General features: G+C 37.9%; 1 protein-coding gene across 4 annotated transcripts in view; it reads left to right on the forward strand.

The window, feature by feature from the left end:
- GK (glycerol kinase) overlaps positions 1-21,095 on the forward strand; it is a 75,978-nt gene that overhangs the window by 44,607 nt on the left and 10,276 nt on the right. For all 4 annotated transcript variants that reach the window (XM_070291475.1, XM_070291476.1, XM_070291477.1 and 1 more), the window contains 4 exons: positions 4,462-4,504; positions 5,223-5,303; positions 19,307-19,385; positions 20,601-20,697. In XM_070291475.1, coding sequence (XP_070147576.1) covers positions 4,462-4,504; positions 5,223-5,303; positions 19,307-19,385; positions 20,601-20,697 — 300 coding nt within the window. The remainder of the gene's footprint in view (positions 1-4,461; positions 4,505-5,222; positions 5,304-19,306; positions 19,386-20,600; positions 20,698-21,095) is intronic.

The raw sequence follows: 21,095 nt of genomic DNA on the forward strand, positions 1-21,095 counted from the left end.
ATGTTTCTCTTCCTGAAGGAAAAGATCACAGATATACAGTTCATCATAGTATAGATCAGAACTTATGTGCCATAAGAAACTTGGAAGTACTGCTGTTGGGTTTCAAAGGGAGGGAAGAAAAATCACAAAGATTGTTAGCAGTGAGACGTTTTAAAGACTGAGCAGTATTGGTGAACACGTGAAACACTGAACTAAGATGCAAATAAGGAAATGGAAAACTTTATTTAGAGAATGTAGAGGACAGTTGGGTAGGGAAGTGATTGTGGGGAAATAAGGCTAAGGTGGTGTGACACCCTAAATTCCAGAGTAAGGAGTTTTTTGTTTGTTTGTTTGTTTTTCTGGAAGGCAATGGGATACTTCCTGAAGGTTTGGGGGCTGCTGTTCAGAGATGACTGGAGCTGTTCATTAATGATATGGCAGTCCTGGGTTAAAGCAAGGAGAGGGCTTCCCTGGTGGCTCTGTGGTAAAGAATCTGCCTGCCAGTGCAGGAGTCACGGTTCGATCCTTGATCCCAGAAGATCCCACATGCCGCATAGCAACTAAGCCCCTGTGCCACAGCTACTGAGCTTGTGCTCTAGCGCTGAGGAGCCACAGCTACTGAGCCCACATACTGCAACTACTGAAGCTCCTGCACCTAGACCTGTGCTCTACAACAAGAGCAGCCACCACCATGAGAAGCCCTAGCACTGTAACTAGAGAGTAGCCCCCACTTGCCGCAACTAGATAAAGCCCGCTCAGCAGTGAAGATCCAGCATAGCCAAAAATAAACAACTAAATTAAAAAAAATAAAGCAAGGAAAAACTAGAGGCAGAGAGGACATGGAGGCGGCTACAGCAACTCAGTAACAGCAACAAAGACTAAGAAGGATGAGGAGGACTGAGATGGAGATATGGGTGGATGTCCATGGCACTGCAGAGGAACACGAGACAGGAAGCAGTTATGGAGTCTAGTTACCTGGTCCCAGTGGTTAGACGTAGCCAAAGTATGGAATGGGTTCAAGACTTTGTGTTTGGGATACGTTGGTGATACTGGTAGGCTATACATTATACATACATGGTCATGGGGAATGAATGTAGTATAAAAGTATAGATTTTGAGTTTCCCATATTTAGAGGTGATTTTTGAAGCAATAAGAATTGATGAAATTACCAAGAAAAAGTGTATAGGTAGAGGAGATATTTAGAAGAAGGAAGCGATGACTGGATGGAGAATTCAGACAAATAGAATGTAGTGAGTCATTAATGTGGAGATTCAGGGTCTCTATTTAAGACTCTACCAGGGTCTCTCTTTAAGAGAGGGGCCTGGTCAGCAGTGCAAAATAGAACAAAAAGGACATAGAAATCAGGTCTTCGATGGTGACCTCCAAGAATGAAGCTTTAATACAATGCTCAAGATGGAAGCCAGGTTACAAATGGTCAGAAGAGATGCAGGTAAGTAGAAGATAGAGACAGCAGGACAGAATGTGCTATGCAAACAGGCAACCATCCAGGAAGGAGGAGTGAAGTAGACAGTTTGTTAGATTAATAGGATCTTTCCAACTTTGGGGAATTTTGTTCGTTTGTGTTTTTAATTTAAGCTTGTGTTTTAAGTGCCTCCTCTCTCCCAGAGGCTCTAAGTGTAGTAGCAGAGGCCTCCTGCCTCTTCCACAGATTCAACTAGGACCACTCACACACCCCCACCCCACCACCCCCACTGTCTGAACACAGTAGAATCTTGAGAAAGGATTGGTAGACCATATAAATGCTGAAAAACCCATATATTTTTGATGACTGGGAAGAAAAAAATAAATAAAATTTAAGAAGAAAATAATTGCCTATATATGGCTTTGAAAGTGGTAGCCTAGGGACTTCCCTGGTGGTCCAGTGGTTAAGACTTCGAGTTTCTACTGCATGGGTTCTATCCTTGGTTGGGGAACTAAGATCCCACATACTGTTCGACCACACACACACACAAAAAAATTGCTGTGGCCTAAATGTAGCAAAGAAGTCTCTTCATGTGTTGATAATGCTCATTAATTACTTATTAAGTGTACATGAACTTAAGAATTTACTTCTATGAAGTACCTTGAGCCTCTGTGTCAATTTCATAATTTAGGACTTGTACACTACTGTTCAGTATACATAGTGTTTATATGGGGACTAAATCAGTACAGATTTCTCCTTTATAAAGTGTGGAACAGATAATTAACTTCCACTTTTATGAATATTTATTCATGGAGACTGACTTAAAATATGTAGCTTTTTCAGCATCACAGAAGTAAAAAGGTATAGAGATTTATGTGTTTTGACTTCATAAATGTATTATTACCTGAACCTAGTGTTATTTGACTGGTATCTTTGAAAACTGAGGTAGATACTGATGGATGCCGTGCTCCCTGAATGTGCTGGCTGGTCATCAAGCAGCCCACAATCATGCTTGAATCAAGCAAAAGAGATGGATGGTCTTGGGTGAATTCTTCTTCACATCAGTGGTTCCTGGAAAGATGTTTTTCAAAAAAAAATTGCCCCCTTTCTGTTTGCTCCATAAGACAAACACAGAGGGGTCTGTTGGCTTAGCACTGACTAATATTAATAGCAGCATCTGCTGGGATCTGTCTGCGCACCCCTGGGCTGAGCCATCCCCATTCTCCCACCTGGGCTAATGAAAGTCACAGAGCAGAGCAGCAAGGCCTGTGGGGAGGGAATCCCAGGCAAGTTAGGACAGCTGTGGTGAGCCAGGGATGATAGCCAACTCATTTGAAAAGTGTTGCCATGAGACCCTTGCTGATATCAGCTTGAACCACTTATCTGCTCCACACAATTCAGAACCACTCATGCATGTCCAACTGCCAGATTTGTTGCAGAGTCCAAAGCTTTTGCTGATAAGGCCGCCACAAAGTAAATTCAGTTCTTCCCTGGCAGCTGTGCTACGTGCTGGCTCTGACTCTCTGAGCACTGTTAGAACACCCTATCCTGCGAAGGGAAGGGAGAAGATAGACCAGCAATAGCTTTTCCCTCCTAGCTACTCCTGTGCCAAAGTCCAGCTACACTTTTCCCCCACGCTGGACCTACACCCTCTCCATGCCAGAGGTTTACGGCTGCCTAATGATGGAGCTAGGCCGGCCTGCCCCATTGCTGAATGGCACTATACGTGGATTAGTAGAGATGTAACTGTGAGAGAATTTAGGATTTATTGTAACTCAGTGCTATTTTATTAATATAAACAGGAACCTGGGTTACGACTAAACTCCAAATACTATACTTGCATTTTTTCATTGTTGTTCAGTCACTCAGTCATGTCCGACTCTTTGCGATCCCATGGACTGCAGCACGTCAGGCTTCCCTTTCCATCACCAGCTCCTGGAGCTTGCTCAAACTTATGTCCATTGAGTTGGTGATGCCATTCAACCATCTCATCCTCTGCCGCCCCATTCTCCTGCCCTCAATCTTTCCCAGCATCAGGGTCTTTTCCAATGAGTCAGCTCTTTGCATCAGATGGCTAAAGTATTGGAGCCTCAGCTTTAGCACTGGTCCTTCCAATGAATATTCAGAGTTGATTTCCTTTAGGATTAACTGGTTTGGTCTCCTTGCAGTCCAAGGGACTCTCAAGAGTCTTCTCCAGCACCACAGTTTGAAAGCATCAATTCTTTGGCCCTCAGCCTTCTTTATGGTCCAACTCTCACATCCCTACATGACTACTGGAAAAACCACGGCTTTGATCATATGGACCTTTGTAGGCAAAGTGATATCTCTGCTTTTCAATACGCTGTCTAGATTTGTCATAGCTTTTCTTCCAAGGAGCAACATCTTGTAATTTCATGGCTGCAGTCACCATCTGCAGTGATTTTGGAGCCCAAGAAAATAAAGTCTGTCCCTGTTTCCATTTTTTCCCCATCTATTTGCTATGAAGTGATGGGACTAGATGCCATGATCTTAGTGTTTTGAATGTTGAGTTTTTCCATTAGGATTCCACTAAGTACATTTTCTTCTAGACATTTTTTTTTAAGGAAGCACATATTTTTAAAATATTTGTTTGTTAACTTTTGGCCATGCTGGGTCTTGGTTGCTGTGCAGGCTTTCTCTAGTTGTGGCAAGTGGGGACTACATTCTAGTGGTGCTTGGGCTTCTCATGGTGGTGGCTTCTCTTGTTGCAGAGCACGGGCTTTGAGGCATGTGGGCTAAGTAGTTGTAGCACATGGGCTTTGTTGCCCTGTGGCATGTGGGGTCTTCCCAGACCAGGGATCAAACCAGTGTTCTCTACATTGGCAGGAGAATTCTTTACCTCTGGGCCAACAGGGAAATCCCTAGACTGTTCTTTAAAACATTATTCCAAGAGTGTATGTGATATTTGTTAACTTTTGAAACTTTTCTAAAAATTTCATTTCTTTTATTGTTCTATGTTAAATGTCAATATTGTATTATTAACATTTCAGCATTTACTTTTAATAAAATTGTCCTACTGTTCATTCTTCCCCTAACTGTAGGTATGGAACAGGCTGCTTCTTACTATGTAATACAGGCCGTAAGGTTGGTGTTTTTCAAATTAAAAGATTCATGGAAGTCTTCTTTAACTTCATATAAATAATACTTCAACATAATTTGCTATTAAGTAACTTTTGAGTCAGCAGCTTTTTAAAAATTTTTTATCAGGGTTTAATTTAGAGCTCAATAAAAATGATGAGTATCATTACATTTTAAGCATTCTTGTAAGAACCATTTTAGGTTCTTTAACTTTTATATGTGTGTTTTTAATTGTGTTAGTAGAATATCTCACTAGGAGCTTGTCAGATTCTTAATTCAAGTCCAATTTCCAACAAGGGATAAACTTTTTGTACTATTTGAGTGTATTATTCTTTTTTAAAATAATTTTTATTGGAGTTAATAGTTGATTTATAATGTTGTGGTAGTTTCAGGTGTACAGCAAAGAATGTCCACTTTTTTAAGATCTTTTTCCATGTAGGTCATTCCATGTAGATCTTCCCAACCCAGAGTGTTGAGTAGAGTGTCCTGTCCTTATTAGTTATCTGTTTTATATATAGTAGTGTGTATATATATATATATATATATATATATATATATCCCAGTCTGCCAAGTGTATTGTTCTTAAAACTGGTAATATTGATTTTTAAGATATATTTTCTAAATTGTTATGTTTATTGAGTTATAACTAGATCATTTTTGCTTTAAAAATCTTATGCTGTCTTTTTGTTTTCCTGGCTATAAACTCTTTTTCTCTTTTCTACAGTGTGTATTTTCTGAACATGGCCTTCTGACCACAGTGGCTTATAAACTCGGCAGAGATAAACCTGTATATTATGCATTAGAAGTAAGTACATTTCAATCAGTATAGATAATATGACAGACATTCAAAGTGAAAGTGAAGTCGCTCAGTTGTGTCTGACTCTTTGTGACCCCATGGACTGTAGCCTATCAGGTTCCTCTGTCCATGGGATTTTCCAGGCAAGAGTGCTGGAATGGATTGCCATTTCCTTCTCCAGGGGATCTTCCTGACCCAGGAATCAAACCTGGGTCTCCCACATTGCAGGCAAACACTTTACCGTCTGAGCCACCAGGGAAGCAGACGTTCAAAGCTAATGAAAATCACAGTGTTATCTGTAAGAATGAGAAGCAACTTCTCAGTCTCTATAGTTTTATCATGACATTGCAACAATTCAGTCACAAAAAAGCTCCATTTCCAATTCTAGTTCTCATTATTTTTAGTTACTTCCTAGAAATAGTGTTGAACTTCTCAAAGTCATCCATCAGGGATAGAGTGAACTTCTTCTAAACTCTGGTTGGACTGGTTAATGTAATTTTGACCTCTTCACATGAATTACAAATGTTCTTTTGGCATCTAGAATGCTAAATCCTTTCTAGTAGGTTTTCATTACAGTTTGCCCAGGATAGATTCATCAGAGAAATCACTGTCTATGGCAAGTATAGCCATACAAGTTGTCTTTCTTAAAACAGTGAGAGTTGAAATTCAAATTACTCCTTGATTCATGGGCTACAGAATGTATACGCATTGTTGTTGTCTAGTCGCTCAGTCGTGTCCAATTCTTCATGACCCCATGGACTGTAGCCCACCAGACTCCTCTCTCCATGGGATTCTCCAGGCAAGAATACTGGAGTGGGTTGCCGTGTCCTTCTCCAGGGTATCTTCCCAACCCAGGGATCGAATACACATCTCTTGCATTGGCAGGCAGATTCTTTATCTGTGAGCCATCAGGGAAGCCCATATGTTGCATTAGTAGGCAGGAAAACAACATGAATCTCACTGTAGCTCTCCATCAGAGCTCTTGTGTGACCAGATACATTGTCAGTTCCCTTCATATTTTGAAGGGAATCCTCTTCTGAGCATTATGTTTCCACAGCTGGTTTAAAATATTCAGCACTTCATGTTGTGAACAGATGTGCTGTCATCTAAGCTTTCTTGTTTCATTTATAGAGCACAGACAGTGTAGATTTACTGTAATTCTTAAGGACCCTAGGATTTTCAGAGTGGTAAATAAACATTGGCTTCAACTTAAGGTCACCAGCTACATTAGCCCCTAACAAGAGAGACAGCCTGTTCTCTGAAGCTTTGAAGTTAGACATTGACTTCTTCTCTCCAGCTGTGAAAGTCTCCGATGTCTTTCCTTCCAATATAAGGCTATTTCGTTTACATTGAAAATGTGTTGTTTAGTAGCCACCTTCATTAATGGTCTTAGCTAGATCTTCTAAATAACTTGCTGTGGCTTCTATATCACCACTTGCTGCTTCACCTTGCACTTTTATGTTAGAGAGACAATTTCCTTTCTTAAACTACATGAACCAACCTCTGCTAGCTCCAGATTTTTTTCTGAAGCTTCCTCTCCTCTTCCGGCCTTCATAAAATTAAAGAGAGTTAGGACCTTGCTCTGGCTTAGGGGAATGTTGTGGTTCATTTGATCTCCTATCCAGATCACTCAGACTTGCTCCATATCAGCAATAAAGTTGTTTCACTTCTTTATCATTCATGTGTTCACTGGAATAGCACTTTTACTTTACTTCAGGTTTTCCTTTGCATTCACAACTTGGCTAACCATTTGGTGCCAGAGGCCTAGCTTTCAGCCTGTCTCAGCTTTAGATATTATTTCATCATTAGTTTAATTATTTCTATTGAGTTTTTGGTTTAAAGTGAGACATGGGACACTTCTTTCACTTGAGCATTTAGAGGTCATTGTAAGGTTATTAATTCGCCTAATTTCAATATTGTTACATCTCGGGGAATAGGGAGGTCTGAGGAGAAGTAGAGAAATGGGGAATGGCCAGTCAGTGAAGCTATTAGAACATATACATTTATAAGTTTGCCGTCTTATATAGGAACAATTTGTGGCACCCCAGAACAATTACAGTAGTAACACCAAAAATCACTAATCACAGATCACCTTAACAAATATAATAATAAAATTTGAAATATTTCTAGAATTACCAAAATGTGACACAGAGATACAAAGTGAGCAAATGTTAGAAAAATGGTACCAGTAGACTTGCTCTGTGCAGGGTTGCCACAAACCTTCAGTTTGTGGGGGAAACAAACAAACAAACCTAGTATCTGGAAAGCACAGTAAAATGAGGTATTCCTGGGACTTCCCTGGTTGTCCAGTGGTTAAGACTCCAAGCTCCAATGCCAGAGGCCCAGGTTTAATCTCTGGTCAGGGAACTAGATCCCACATGCTGCAGCTAAGACCCTGTGCAGCCAAACAAATAAGTGTTTAAAAAATAATAAAATGAAATATGCCCATTGTGGGATTTGTGCCTCCATGACCATAAACACTGTTTCTGCTACTCTAGCCTGTGAGTTCATTCATTTAGTCTAATCATCCCACCATATCATTGGCTCCAAGAGCATATATTAAAATATCTAGCTCTTTTTGAATGAATTATCAAGCCACGTCTATGCCATTTTGTATTAATATTTGCAGAGACGATCTTTTGTTCATCTAAATTGAGGTCTTTGTTTCTTCCTATTAAATTTCATGATAGTGATTTTTCAGCCAATTCTGACACAAGTCTGAATGCTTTTTCATTCTTCACCCTTACTCTTCCAGTTTTGTCTTTTCTGGAGACTTAACACATTAGCTTTATGATTTTTTTTAATTTATTTATTTTAATTGGAGGATAATGACTTTACAATACTGTGATGGGTTTTGCCATACATCACTATGAATCAGCCATAGGTATACATGCATCTCCTCCATCCTGAACCCACCTCCTTCCCCACTGTATCCCTCCGTGTGGTCACAGAGCACCAGCATATATATTACCATATGATTTTGTTTTTGATTCATGTAATTTTTTTTAGTTTCATAGAATTTTAAAGCTGAGGGAAGCAGTGGATTAGATGACAACAGGCTTCGCTACACCCTGCTATCCCCTTGTTTCATGCGTGAAGAAGGCAAGTGAAACTGGAGTCATTTGGCCAAGGTAGTTTGATGCAAATCCACATTATTGGACATCAGAGTCTAGATGCCTGGGCTGCCCCACTGGACCATCTCCTTCCTTATATATCTGAATAGTCAGGGCTTCAGTCTCCTCAGTCTAGTGTTCTTCTCCCTGCATCCCCCATATGTCACACCCTTCTGCTAACCTAGCAGCTCAGCCATAACACACACACACTAGTTTGTTAACAACACAATTTCTTTTCCATGTTTTCTAATTCTTTTCACAAAAATTTTGTAAAATTTTTTTAAAAATCAAAAAAGAATGCAGAGAATCAAGCCAGGTTGGTATAACTTTTTCTCAGTGAATTCATGCAAATTCCACCTAGTTGCCCTGCTTCATTTTGGGGGAAAGTGCTTATAAAGCAGGTATTTAATACTCGTTTCTGTAATTTGACAGACTTTGGCTAGGCTTTGCACTCTGAGGTGTCAAAAAGTAACTTTCTTTACTTTCAAAAGTACTCTCTGTGGGGAATTCCCTGGTGGTCCAGTGGTTGGGACTCCATGCTTTCACTGCCAGGGGCAGAGTTTTAATCCCCGGTCAGGGAACAAAGATCCCACAAGCCACCTGGTGAGGCCAAAATAAATAAATAAATAATTTTTTTTTTAAGTACCCTCTTTGAAAACAGAAACTATGCCTACCCCTCTTAGATTTTAGTCTTCTTTCATTATGCCTCTGCTGACTAGGAAGCAACATAAGGCATTTCTAATTGTTGTTTGAGGGTTTTTTAGTAGTACTTTCAAAATAATAGTATATATTTTTCCAAGAGTGTTTATAATTGTTTAATATTTTTAATAACCATCCAACCACGATGAGGACCTTGAATGCTTTATACTTACCACCTCCACCAGCAGTCATGTTATGGAATTTACAATTTTCATTTCCCCCTTTTCTTAAACATACAGTAATTGATACTATTTTCAGTCCATCATAAATCATATTAATTGACATATTTATCAATTTCTGTGTCCAGTATCATTTCTTTGGTCCCAGACCTTTTATGTCCCCATTCACCACCCCCAGGATTTTCTTGCTGAGGGACAACCTTTGAAAGTTCATAGAATCTGGGGTAGTAAGCCTATTCTTTATAGGTTTCTCTTTATTGTGCCCTCTCTCTGGAGTGGATATAAAAAAATCTCAGTTTTTGTAGCTACATCCCTTTTGGCCATTTTTTTGCTGCCAATCAGACCTTGGCTGCCCTGATATAAAAGTTTTTAAACTTTATATCCTTATCATTGACATTCCATAATTTTACTATAATATGCCTTAGTTTAGATTTATTTTTACTTATTCTGTTAGGTACTTGGATACAAGTCTGTCTTCAGTTCTGAAACATTCTCAGCAATTATCTCTTCAAATATTGCTTCTCTACCATTGCCTCCATCCTCTTCTAGATTTGCTATTGTCTGGATATTGGAACTTTCCAACCCACCCTCCATGTCTCTTAACTGCCATTTTATATGTTTTTAATCTGTTTGTTTCTCTGTGCTGTATCCCTGGTGAGTTTCTCAGTATCTACATTTCAAGATTTTCTCTTTAAAACAAACAAAACAAAAACATTTTAATTGTGAAATGTAAAATATGTAGAGAAAAATACATAAACCATCACTGTACAGCTTAACACATTATTATTAAAGAAGACCCATGTGGGACTTCACTGGCAGTCCAGTGATTAAGACTCCACACTTTAACTGCAAGGGGCTTGGGTTTGATCCCTGGTCAGGGAACTAAGTTTTCATATGCTGTGCAGCCAGAAAAAAGAAATATTAAAGATGAAGACCCATGTAACCTCACCCGGGTCAAAAAACAGAGAACTGCCAGGAACCCACTATGTGCCACTCCCAATCACAGCTTCTTTCCTTTCCCCTAAGGTAACACTGCCTTGGCTTTTTATTATAGCCACTTTCTTATTTTCTTTATAGTTCTAACACTTAAATGTGCAACCCTGAACACCAGAGTTAGTTTTGCATGTTTTTCATAGTTTATATGTTAATAATACAAAAGAGTGAGACTGAGTAATACAGTATGCAAACTTTGGTCCCTTTCACTCAACATTCACTTTGTGAGATTCACTGCTATTATTTCATTCTTTTTCATTACCATATGTAATACCACCAGCAGTGTATAAGAACAATAATTTACCTGTTCTCTCTTGTCTGTTCTATGGTTTATCTCAACTACTACCTTTTTAAATCTCACTCAGTACTTTCATTTCTAGAATCTTTAATTGGTTAGTTTTCACCTGATTTTGTTTTATTTCCCTCTTTCTTTTGGTTTGTAATTCATTTTATTTTTGTGGAAATCATACCTTAATTTACCTCTTTGGCTTTTGTTTCTTTTTTTCTTTTTTGGCCATGCTACATGGCATGCGGGATCTTAGTTTCCCAACCAGGAATTGAACCTGTACCCCTGCAGTGGAAGCTCAGAGTCCTAACCTGGACCACCAGGGAAGTCTTCTAATGCACTCCTTTGAATATATTTAGCACATACTTATTTTAAAGACTTACTTCTCAGACTGGAATGAATTCTGTTCCAACTGTTAAGTTTTGTTGACGGATGTCATTTCTTCCCCTTCCACACATTTTTACTAGAAGTGATGCTTCTAAGCTAGCATATGATGTGCAGTAATATCTAATTTACTAAAAGTCTGTATATTTTAATTTAATAAAATTTTAATAGAAGTATAATTAATTTACATTTAACTTAGTTTTAAGTGTACAACATAGTGACTCAGTATTTTTATACATTACAAAATGATCACCACAATAAGTCTAGTTAGCATCTGTCACCATGCAAAATTATTATAATATATTGACTATATTCCCACTGCTGTATATTATATCCCTGTGATTGTTTATTTTTTAATTAATTTATTTATTGGCCACACCACTTGTGGGATCTTAGCTTCTCAATCAGGGATCAAACCTATACCCCCTGCACTAGAAGCATGGAGTCTTAACCACTGGACCACCAGGGATGTCCCACGCCTTGTTTATTTTATGACTGGAAGCTTGTACCTCTTAATCTCCCTCATCTCTTTCACTCATCCTCCTACCCTCTTCCCCTCTGGCAACCAACATTTTGTTCTCTGTTTCTGTGAGCCTATTTCTATTTTGTTTGTTCATTTGTTTTATTTTTTGGATTCCACATACAAGTGATACCATGCTATATTTTCTTTCTCTGACTTATTTCACTTAGCAAGTACCCTCTAGGTCCACCCGTATTTTCACAGATCACGAGATGTCACCCCTTTTTATGGCTGAGTAATATTCCATTATATATTATAAAAGTATCCATTGTATTCATCTATCGAGAGATATTCAGGTTGCTTTCATATCTTGGCTATTGTAAATAATGCTGCAATGAACGTGCTGGTGCATATATCTTTTCTAACTAGTGTTTTTGTTTTCTTTGAAAAATTACTCAGAAGTGGACACCAGGGCTCAAGGGTTCCCTTTTCCCCATATCCTTCACAACGCTTGTTATTTCTTGTCTTATTGATAATAGCCATTATGACAGGTGTGAGGAGATTGCATTGTGATTTTGATTTTCATTTCCCTGATGATTCATGATGTTGAGCACCTTTCCATGGGGCTATTTACTATCTATATGTCTTCTTTGGAAAAATGTCTATTTAGGTCCTCTGTCAATGTTTTAATCAGATAGTTTTTGACATTGAGGTATATGAGTTCTTTGTATATTTTGTATACTAACCCCATTTGCAAATATTCTCTCCCATTCAGTGGGCTGCCTTTTCATTTTGTCGATAGCTTCCTTCATTGTGCAAAAGCTTTTTAGTTTATCTTTGCTTTTGTTTCCCTCGCCTGAGAAGACAGTACAAAAAGAATATTGCTGAGGTCAAAGAGCATACAGCCTGTGTTTTCTTCTAGAAGTTTTATACTTTCAGATCTTGCATTTAAATTTTAAATCTGTTTGGAGCTTATTTTCATATATGGTGTGAGAAAGTAGTCTGGTTTGATTCTTTTGCATGTAGGTGTTCTGTTTTCTGAACACTATGTCTGATGTTTTAATACTGAATTTCTTCATGTATTTTGAAATTTTCCCTTCTGGTCTCATTTTCCATTAAGCCAATAGCCTGAGTCAGCAGGTAGACAACTGCTTGTTTTCCAACACCCCTACACAAGCAGGAGAGCACCACCAAGCCCCTGGCTTCAAGCACTGACACTCTTCCTGGTCTTACATGAAGCACTCTGAATTCTTTGCCTCTGCAGGAGTCAGTTCCAGCCCCTCCTGCTGCCTGACACATACAGAACAATGAACCAGAATCCTTCATGCCTGTGGCCTCAAACCCTATTTGGCTGTGCATTTCTGTTTCTGTCCACACTGATGCTATTTTCTTCTTGAGTTATCATGTGTTGTTTTGTTTTTCTCTTTTTATATTTTGCCTGTTATCCTCTGTTACGGACACAGGTGATTTTTAAAGTGCAAACTCAACCATCTCTGTTGATAGGATTTTATCACTAAGAATGTTAACATCTCTGGGTCCCTATTTCATTGTTAGTAAAAAGGAAGTAGGACACATGATCCTTCAGTTGTTTCGAGACTTTAAACTCATATTAAACTGATTAAATTTGTCCTACTGTTGCTAGTTGGAAATTTTCCTTAGTGGTGGAAGATACTGAAACAAAATTGAGCAAGAATTACCAAAATAGAGTGAGTAGTTCTGCCTTCCCTCTGCCATCTGTGTGCCATCTTCCCCAAGCTGTGCTTCTCCCTTCCTCGTTCATCTTCTTTTTCTAAATGTTATTTCCCAAAACAAAATGCTCTTGGGGAGCTTTGATCTGATTATGAACTTGAGCATACTATGGGTTTGAGACTTCCATGTTCTGTATTTTGTCACTAGGATATAAGTTCCCTGCAGTCAGAAGACTTACCTGTCTTGTTCACCACTCTATCCCAGAATCTGGCATATAGTAGACACTCAACAGGTATTTTTTATATACCAAATCCTATATTATGCCATTTTTGCCTATTTAAACATGAGCTCCAAAGAGGGTTCCTTATAACACCCCCATTGTGTTTTTTTAATTTATTAAGGATAATTGCTTTACCGAATTTTGTTTTCTGTCAAACCTCAACATGAATCAGCCATAGGTGTACATATGTCCCCTCCCTCTTGAACCACCCTCCCATCTCCTTCCCCTTCCCACCCCTCTAGGTTGACACAGAGCCCCTGTTTGAGTTCTATGAGACATACAGCAAATTCCCATTGGCTATCTATGTTTCCATGTTACTCTCTCCATACATCTCACCCTCTCCTCCCCTTCTCCCCGTGTCCATAAGTCTGTTCTCTATGTCTGTTCCTCCATTATTGCCTTGCAAATAAATGCTTCAAGACCATCTTTCTAGATTCCATATGTATATGTGTTAGTATATGATATTTATCTTTCTCTTTCTGACTTATTTCACTCTGTATAATAGGCTCTAGGTTCATCCATCTCATTAAAACTGACTCAAATGTGTTCCTTTTTATGGCTGAGTAATATTCCATTGTGTATATGTACCATAACTTCTTTATCCATTCATCTGTCAGTGGATATCTAAGTTGCTTCCATGTTCTAGCTATTGTAAATATTGCTGCAATGAACAATGGGATATGTGTGTCCTTTTTAGTTTTCGTTTACTCAGGACGTATGCCTAGGACTGGGATTGCTGGGTCATATGATGGTTTTATTCCTAGTTTTTAAAGGAATCTCCATACCATCTTTCATAGGGGCTAACACCCCCCACCCGTTGTTTTCTTTAAATGTCCCTTTTCTCATCTCTTTGATGTGATTTGTGATTTTGGTGTCAAATTTTTATTTTTTTGGAGTTTTTCATCTCTCTTGAGCCAGATATTCATTTTAGGTATAAACCTTATTTATTAGTTAACTGTTGCTGCATAACAATCCTACCACTGATGCAAGTAGCTTAAAACCATACCCATTTATTATCTTACAGTTTTCTTGGGTCAGGATTCCGTGCAAAGCTTAGCTGGATCTTCTACTCAGGGTCTAACTGGGCTGCAGTAAAGATTTAGACTGAGATTGCACAAGGTGTAGACTGAGGTTGCAGTCTCATCTGAGACTCCATCTGTTTCTAGGTTCACTCAGGTTATTGACCAAATTTAGTTTCTTATGGTTGTAGAACTGGAGGTTTCAGTTTCTTACCAGCAATCAGCAAGAGGCTGTCCTCAGCTCCTAGAGGCCACCTGCAGTTCCTTCCTATGTGAAGACTTAACACCAACAAGGCGGGGAGAGAGTCCAGAAAACGGGTGTGATAATCTTATGCAACGTAATCACATACATATTGCCACATACATCCTGTCACCTTTGACAGGCCCTGTTGGTTAAAAGCAAGTCATAGATCCCACCTTGCTTAAAGGGAAAGGATCATGGAAGAGCATGAATAGCAGTAGTTGAGGATCATGGGGGCCTATAAACATTGTTTATGGACTTTTCTAATGTACTTTCTTAGAAAGTATACTTTCTTTATATATATATATGTATATGTATATGTATGTATTTTAATTGGAGGCTAATTACTTTACAATATTGTATTGGCTTTGCCATACATCAACATGAATCCGCCACGGGTGTATACTTTCTGACAAATGATTGCTTTTAATTTTAATTCTCTAACTGGTTACCAAAGTATTAATGATACAGATTACATTTCAAAAATGCTTCCCCAATTCACCTCTCTGCTCCTATTGTCTTCTCTTTGCAATTAAAAATGCTGTACTTAGATTTTTGCATTTGTTATCATATATAAATTAAGTACAGTATAAATTATATAGTGTTGTGTATTACTGTAGCATACACAAAACTGTTTCCTGTGCCTAATGGTTGATTTTGAGCAATTTAAGGATAACCTAAATTTTACATAATTTTTCTCCACATGTACTGATTTTAACCATAATTGCATTGTAAGACACATCCTACATCCTAAAATAATCTACTTTATAATACTGTTCATGGCAGTAACATTCATCTCAAGGAACTTTTGAGGGTACGTATGTTTGCCTGCTATGACATTATATCAGAGCTACTTGATTATTTTTAATCTAATCTTCACATAGCCTTTTCCTTAGCTTTTCACTTTCCAGGCTGTTTGTCTAGTTTTTAGTAATTTATTTCTTTTGTCCAGTTATCATTGAACTTCTTCTTTTTACCCCTCATTTCTATTATGTTTTTCTTTGTGCATGCTCAATCACTCAGTTGTATCTGACTCTTTGCAACCCTATGAACCTTAGCCTGCTAGGCTTCTCTGTCCATTGGTTTTCCCAGGCAAGAATACTGGAGTGAGTTGCCATTTACTTCTCTAGGGGATCTTCCTGACCCAGGGATTAAACCCATGTCTCCGGTATTTCAGGTGGATTCTTTACCACTGAGCCACTGGAAAAGCCCTCTCTTTTCTATTATGTTTTTGTTTTTCTTAGAAAACCTCAGTTAGGCTTCTGTGTAGCTTTCCCAGTGGATCGTGACTTAGGATAAGGGTTGATTCATATTTGTAGTTGATGAGCTGAAGTATTGAATCTTTATATTTATGATATAATTGACAGTAACTTATTTGATCACAAGTAGACAGTCACCTTCTAACTATCATTTTAGGTTTCCATTCCTGTACTCTTTTCCCTGCCCATCTTCAAAGCATTATACCACCTTCCAGTTTATCTCCTGCCTTTGGATTCAGACTACATCTTTTGTGAATTTGGAGGTTTCTCTTATTTTTATTAATTTGTAAAGAGCTATACCAAGTATTATATCATGATACCAAAATTATATACTTATTTCAGATACGTGTTTTTCGTATTAAACCTACTTCTTTGTTCAACAATAGAACACTCCTGTATACTCCCGATGACCAAATTTAAAATAATTTTCTCCTGGAAGCTTGACAGTGGCTTTAAATAATGTCCTCAATAATGTTCTCAATCAGTTACCTTTAATGAAAAATCTTGATTTTCCTTTTATTACAACCACATTGCTTCCTCTGAAAAAAAATTATCTGAGCATGTAACATATTGCCCTCATCAGTGGAAAGGAGGTACACCAACATTTGATTTCCCAAAATATGAAGTTCCACTAGCTGATAGCCATAAGACCACTCCACTAGACTTCCAGCTCAATGGCTTTTTAAAATTTGTTGTTTACTCACCTAAAACCATTGGAAACATACACATTTCTTGGTTAGGTGCCATGTAGGACCAGTGTCTTTTTGAGTGTATAAGGAGAAAGAACATCTGTATTTCCATGTAGATCTAGAACTGTGCTGTCCAGTATGGTAGCCACTAGCCACACCTGACTATTGAACACTTGAAATGTGGCTAGTCCAAATTGAAATGTGCTGTAAGTGGAAAATATATACCTGATTTCAAAGACTTAGTGAATTATATATATATAAACATATCTCAATGTTGCAATGATAATATTTTTAATATATTGAGTTAAACAAAATATATTACAATTAATCTAACCTTTTTAACTATGGTAACTAAAAAAGTTAAATTATATCTGCAACTCACATTATATTTCTGTTAACAGCACTGGTCTAGAGAATCTTATGTGTTTTCTAGTCTTTGGCAACTAGTATATCTGAATTGTTTGCTTCCAAAGGATGTTTCAGAGTTGAATTGTCTCCAAAAGCAAAAAATGTACTTAGTTCTCCTTAATAGTCCTACTCCCTACCTAAGTATATAATATATCAAAGTTAGGAAGTGTATTCTTTGAGGAGAGGCATTGGGTTAGGGTTCCTTGTCAGGTGTTTACTAAATTGTCGTTGTCCCACGTTTAAAATCTGGTTCTATCTTCACAGAGATGTCGAATCAGTTCCTCAAATAATTTTCATAGCTGAAAATTCACTGTATAAAAAGAGCGACTGGTGTTTTGCCAGCTTTTCAGTAGAATATAGTGACTTGTTCTCATAGCAGCCATGAATGGTAGAATGTATTAATAGCAACATGTTCAGCGTCTAGTTTGTTTACATCCTGAAAACTGATGGCAAGAAGGGATGACCATTTGCAATTCTATTTACTAGGGGTAGAGAGGCAAGCAACGTATAAAAAAAATTATGTTTCCTATACTTAACTATATTATCTGATGTTTTGGTTTGGAGCGACTCTATCAAGTAATTTACATTAATAATCTATATGGAAAAAAAACACGGAAGATGAACAAATGTGTATGAATGAAACATAAGAACCAAAAAACCTTTTTTGGAACTCCTAGTGGTTTGTGCTAATACTTCTTTTGGTCTCAGAATCTTTTTTTTTTTTTTTATAAACAGCTTTATGGAGATGTTCTTCCCATATCACACAATTCACTCTTTTAAAGTGTATGATTCAGTGGTTTTTAGTATGTTCACAGAGTTTTGCAGTCATCACCACAGTCTAAATTGAGAACATTTTTATTTCCCCAAAGACTAACTCTATCACTTCAACCCTAGGCAAGCACTAATCAACTCTTTGTGCCTATGGATGTGTGTATTGTGGACATTTCATATAAATTGAGTTATACAATATGTGATCTTTCATTTAGCATAATGTTTTCAACACTCACGCATGTTGTAGCAGAATTTCATGTTTTTTCATGGTCAAATAATTTTCCAGTGTGTAGGTTTACTACATTTATCCATACATCGGACAATGGAATTTGGCTGATATGCTTTTTTAACACCTAACTAGTGAAACTAATATTTACATTCAGTAATAACTTTCCTGTATACTTCCTGTGTTAAGCCTCCTTGTAATTTCTTTAGGTAACTATTATTATAGTCATTACCCTTATATAGGCGAATAAATGGAGTCTTGGAAAGCCCAACTAATTTACCTAAAATTATGTATCTATTAAAAAATAGAATTCAGCCTTAAACCCGGTTCATCTGACTACAAATTGTATGTTTTCTTCCTTATTGCCACAGCCATGCATTCCCCCTCCACTCCATCCCTTGGTGATTTTGTTATAAAGAATAATTATTTTTTTAAATTAATTTTTATTGGAGTATAATTGCTTTACAATGCTGTGTTAGTTTCTGCTGTATAGCAAGGTGAATCAGTTATACGTATAGCCGCTCTTTTAAAAATGTCCTTCTCATTTAGGTCACCACAGAGCATTGAGTAGAGTTCCCTGTGCTATACAGTTAGGTCCTCATTAGTTATCTAAGAATAATTACTTTGCAGTTAGCCTTTTGCTGACTATTTTTGTGTGTGGTTGCTAGATTTAATATACTGTTTAATTTGGGAAATGGGCTTAAAAAACTTTCAGGGTTCAGTTCAGTTCAATTCAGTCGCTCAGTCGTGTCCAACTCTTTGCGACCCCATGAATTGCAGCACGCCAGGCCTCCCTGTCCATCACCATCTCCCAGAGTTCACTCAGACTCATGTCCATTGAGTCCATGATGCCATCCAGCCATCTCATCCTCTGTCGTCCCCTTCTCCTCCTGCCCCCAATCCCTCCCAGCATCAGAGTCTTTCCCAATGAGTCAACTCTTCGCATAACATTTCCCAATAACTCTGTGGCTACAATGGGAATGTATTCCGGGTGATAATATACCTTTGTCATTTAGCAACAGAACAATTGTACAAGAAACAGATTGCTCACCACAGTGATGTCCATCTATGGGAACAGGTCCAAGATCTACTGGAGGGCTCGCTTCTCTGCCTCATGAAAAATTTCTACAATGACTTAGATAAAACCATGTTTATATTGAAAGACCTGGTTTATGACGTTTGTAGAAGTCCCAAAGTTGAAATTTTGGAATCGTATCCATCTGGTAGAATCATACACAGAGAATATGCTCAATAAGAACTTTATATACTGATAACATATTTAATATATTCTCTCTTGGATTCCTTATTTCCCATAGGGTTCAGTAGCTATAGCTGGTGCTGTTATTCGCTGGCTTAGAGACAATCTTGGAATTATAAAAAGCTCTGAGGAAATTGGTGAGTATGTTCTAACAAAGGGCTGGAATCTAAATAATGAAAATTGTAAATATTTTACCCTTGCAGTCTGTTAATGCTTTGCCCTGTATTTGACATTAAACTATATGGATCCCTATTATGAGTTTGATATATATATAAAAGACTCTTTGTGAAGATTTATAAAACAACAAATTGACATAATTAGTGGTGCTTATTCATAAATAGGCACGGTAGGGCATAAAAATTACCCAAGTGTAAAATTGAACACCGAAGATTGCCAGAATCTGCAGTTAAATTTATCTGATAAGAAAGAGCTTTAACTCTTATTAGAGTGAGAATTAAAACTCCAGTACCTATAATTTAAGTATTACTATGGCTATTTTCAAGCGATAGGTAATTATTTTGAACTCCCTACCCACTCTCCTTCTGCTTGTTTCATTTCACCTGAAGGTGAGACAATCAGGGACGCATTTCTGATTAGGAATGCAGTGAAGGCCACTTCTTCATCTGCTAGTCAGCAACCTTAAAAATAGTGGAAATGGGGACTTCCCTGATGGTCCAGTAGTTAAGAATCCGCCTGCCGATGCAGGGGACACAGGATCAATCCTTGGTCCAGGAACTAAGATCCCACATGCCGTGGGGCATCTAAGCCCCTATACCACTCCTACTGAGGCCACATGCCCTAGAGTTCGTGATCCACAAAAAAAGAAGCCACTGCGATGAGAAACCTGTGCCCCATGTCTAGAGAGCAGCTCCCACTCATTACAACTAGAGAAAGCTTGTGCACAGCAACAAAGACCCAGCACATCAGAAAATAAATATTTTTTAAAAAAATAGTGGAAAAAAAATAGTGGAAATGAACTACAATACCTTAACAAAACTAATCCAATTCCTTTCATTCTTGGATTGGGTTATATATATATATTTTTTTTTAATTTTTATTTTTACTTTATTTTACTTTACAATACTGTATTGGTTTTGCCATACATTGACATGGATCCACCACGGGTGTACATGCAGATTGGGTTATATTTTGTGGAGAAATTTGCTTTTGTTGCTCCTCGTATTCTGCTACAATTAGCAACATTTTGCTGTACTGCATATTAGGAAACCAAAAGTCCTGTCCTAATTTTTTAAACATGTGTGCTTGTTTTTGGAAAGAAGTAGTATATATTGGAATGATTTTTTTTGTGTGTGTGTGTTTTTTTTGTTTTTGTTGTTTGTTTTCAACATTAGAAAAACTTGCTAAAGAAGTAGGTACTTCTTATGGCTGCTATTTCGTCCCAGCATTTTCGGGGCTGTATGCACCTTATTGGGAGCCTAGTGCAAGAGGGTAAGAATTGAAAATAAGGTATGCTTTTGTCAGTCTTGATTTATTTACTATATTAGCTAAGAACTTATTGGTTAATAGTTTTCTATTTTCAAATGATTTTGAAGTATGGAGGAAACCTTTTATACTTGGGAAGTATAATTTTAGAAGTTGGGAATTCCCTGGCTATCCAGTGGCTAGGATTCCACGCTTCCACTGCAGGGGGCATGGATTCGATCCCTGGTTGAGGAACTAAGATACTGCACTGCGTGCCCCTTGGCATGACATAAACAAGAACTCCAGGGACTTCCCTGGTGGCTCAGTGGCTGGAACTCTGCCCTCCCTCCCAGTTCAGGGCACCTGGGTTCTAGATCCCACCTGGCACAACTAAGACCTGGTTCAGCCAAATCAATAAATAAATA

The sequence above is a fragment of the Ovis canadensis genome, chromosome X (assembly GCF_042477335.2).
Source record: "Ovis canadensis isolate MfBH-ARS-UI-01 breed Bighorn chromosome X, ARS-UI_OviCan_v2, whole genome shotgun sequence".
Lineage (NCBI taxonomy): Eukaryota > Metazoa > Chordata > Mammalia > Artiodactyla > Bovidae > Ovis > Ovis canadensis.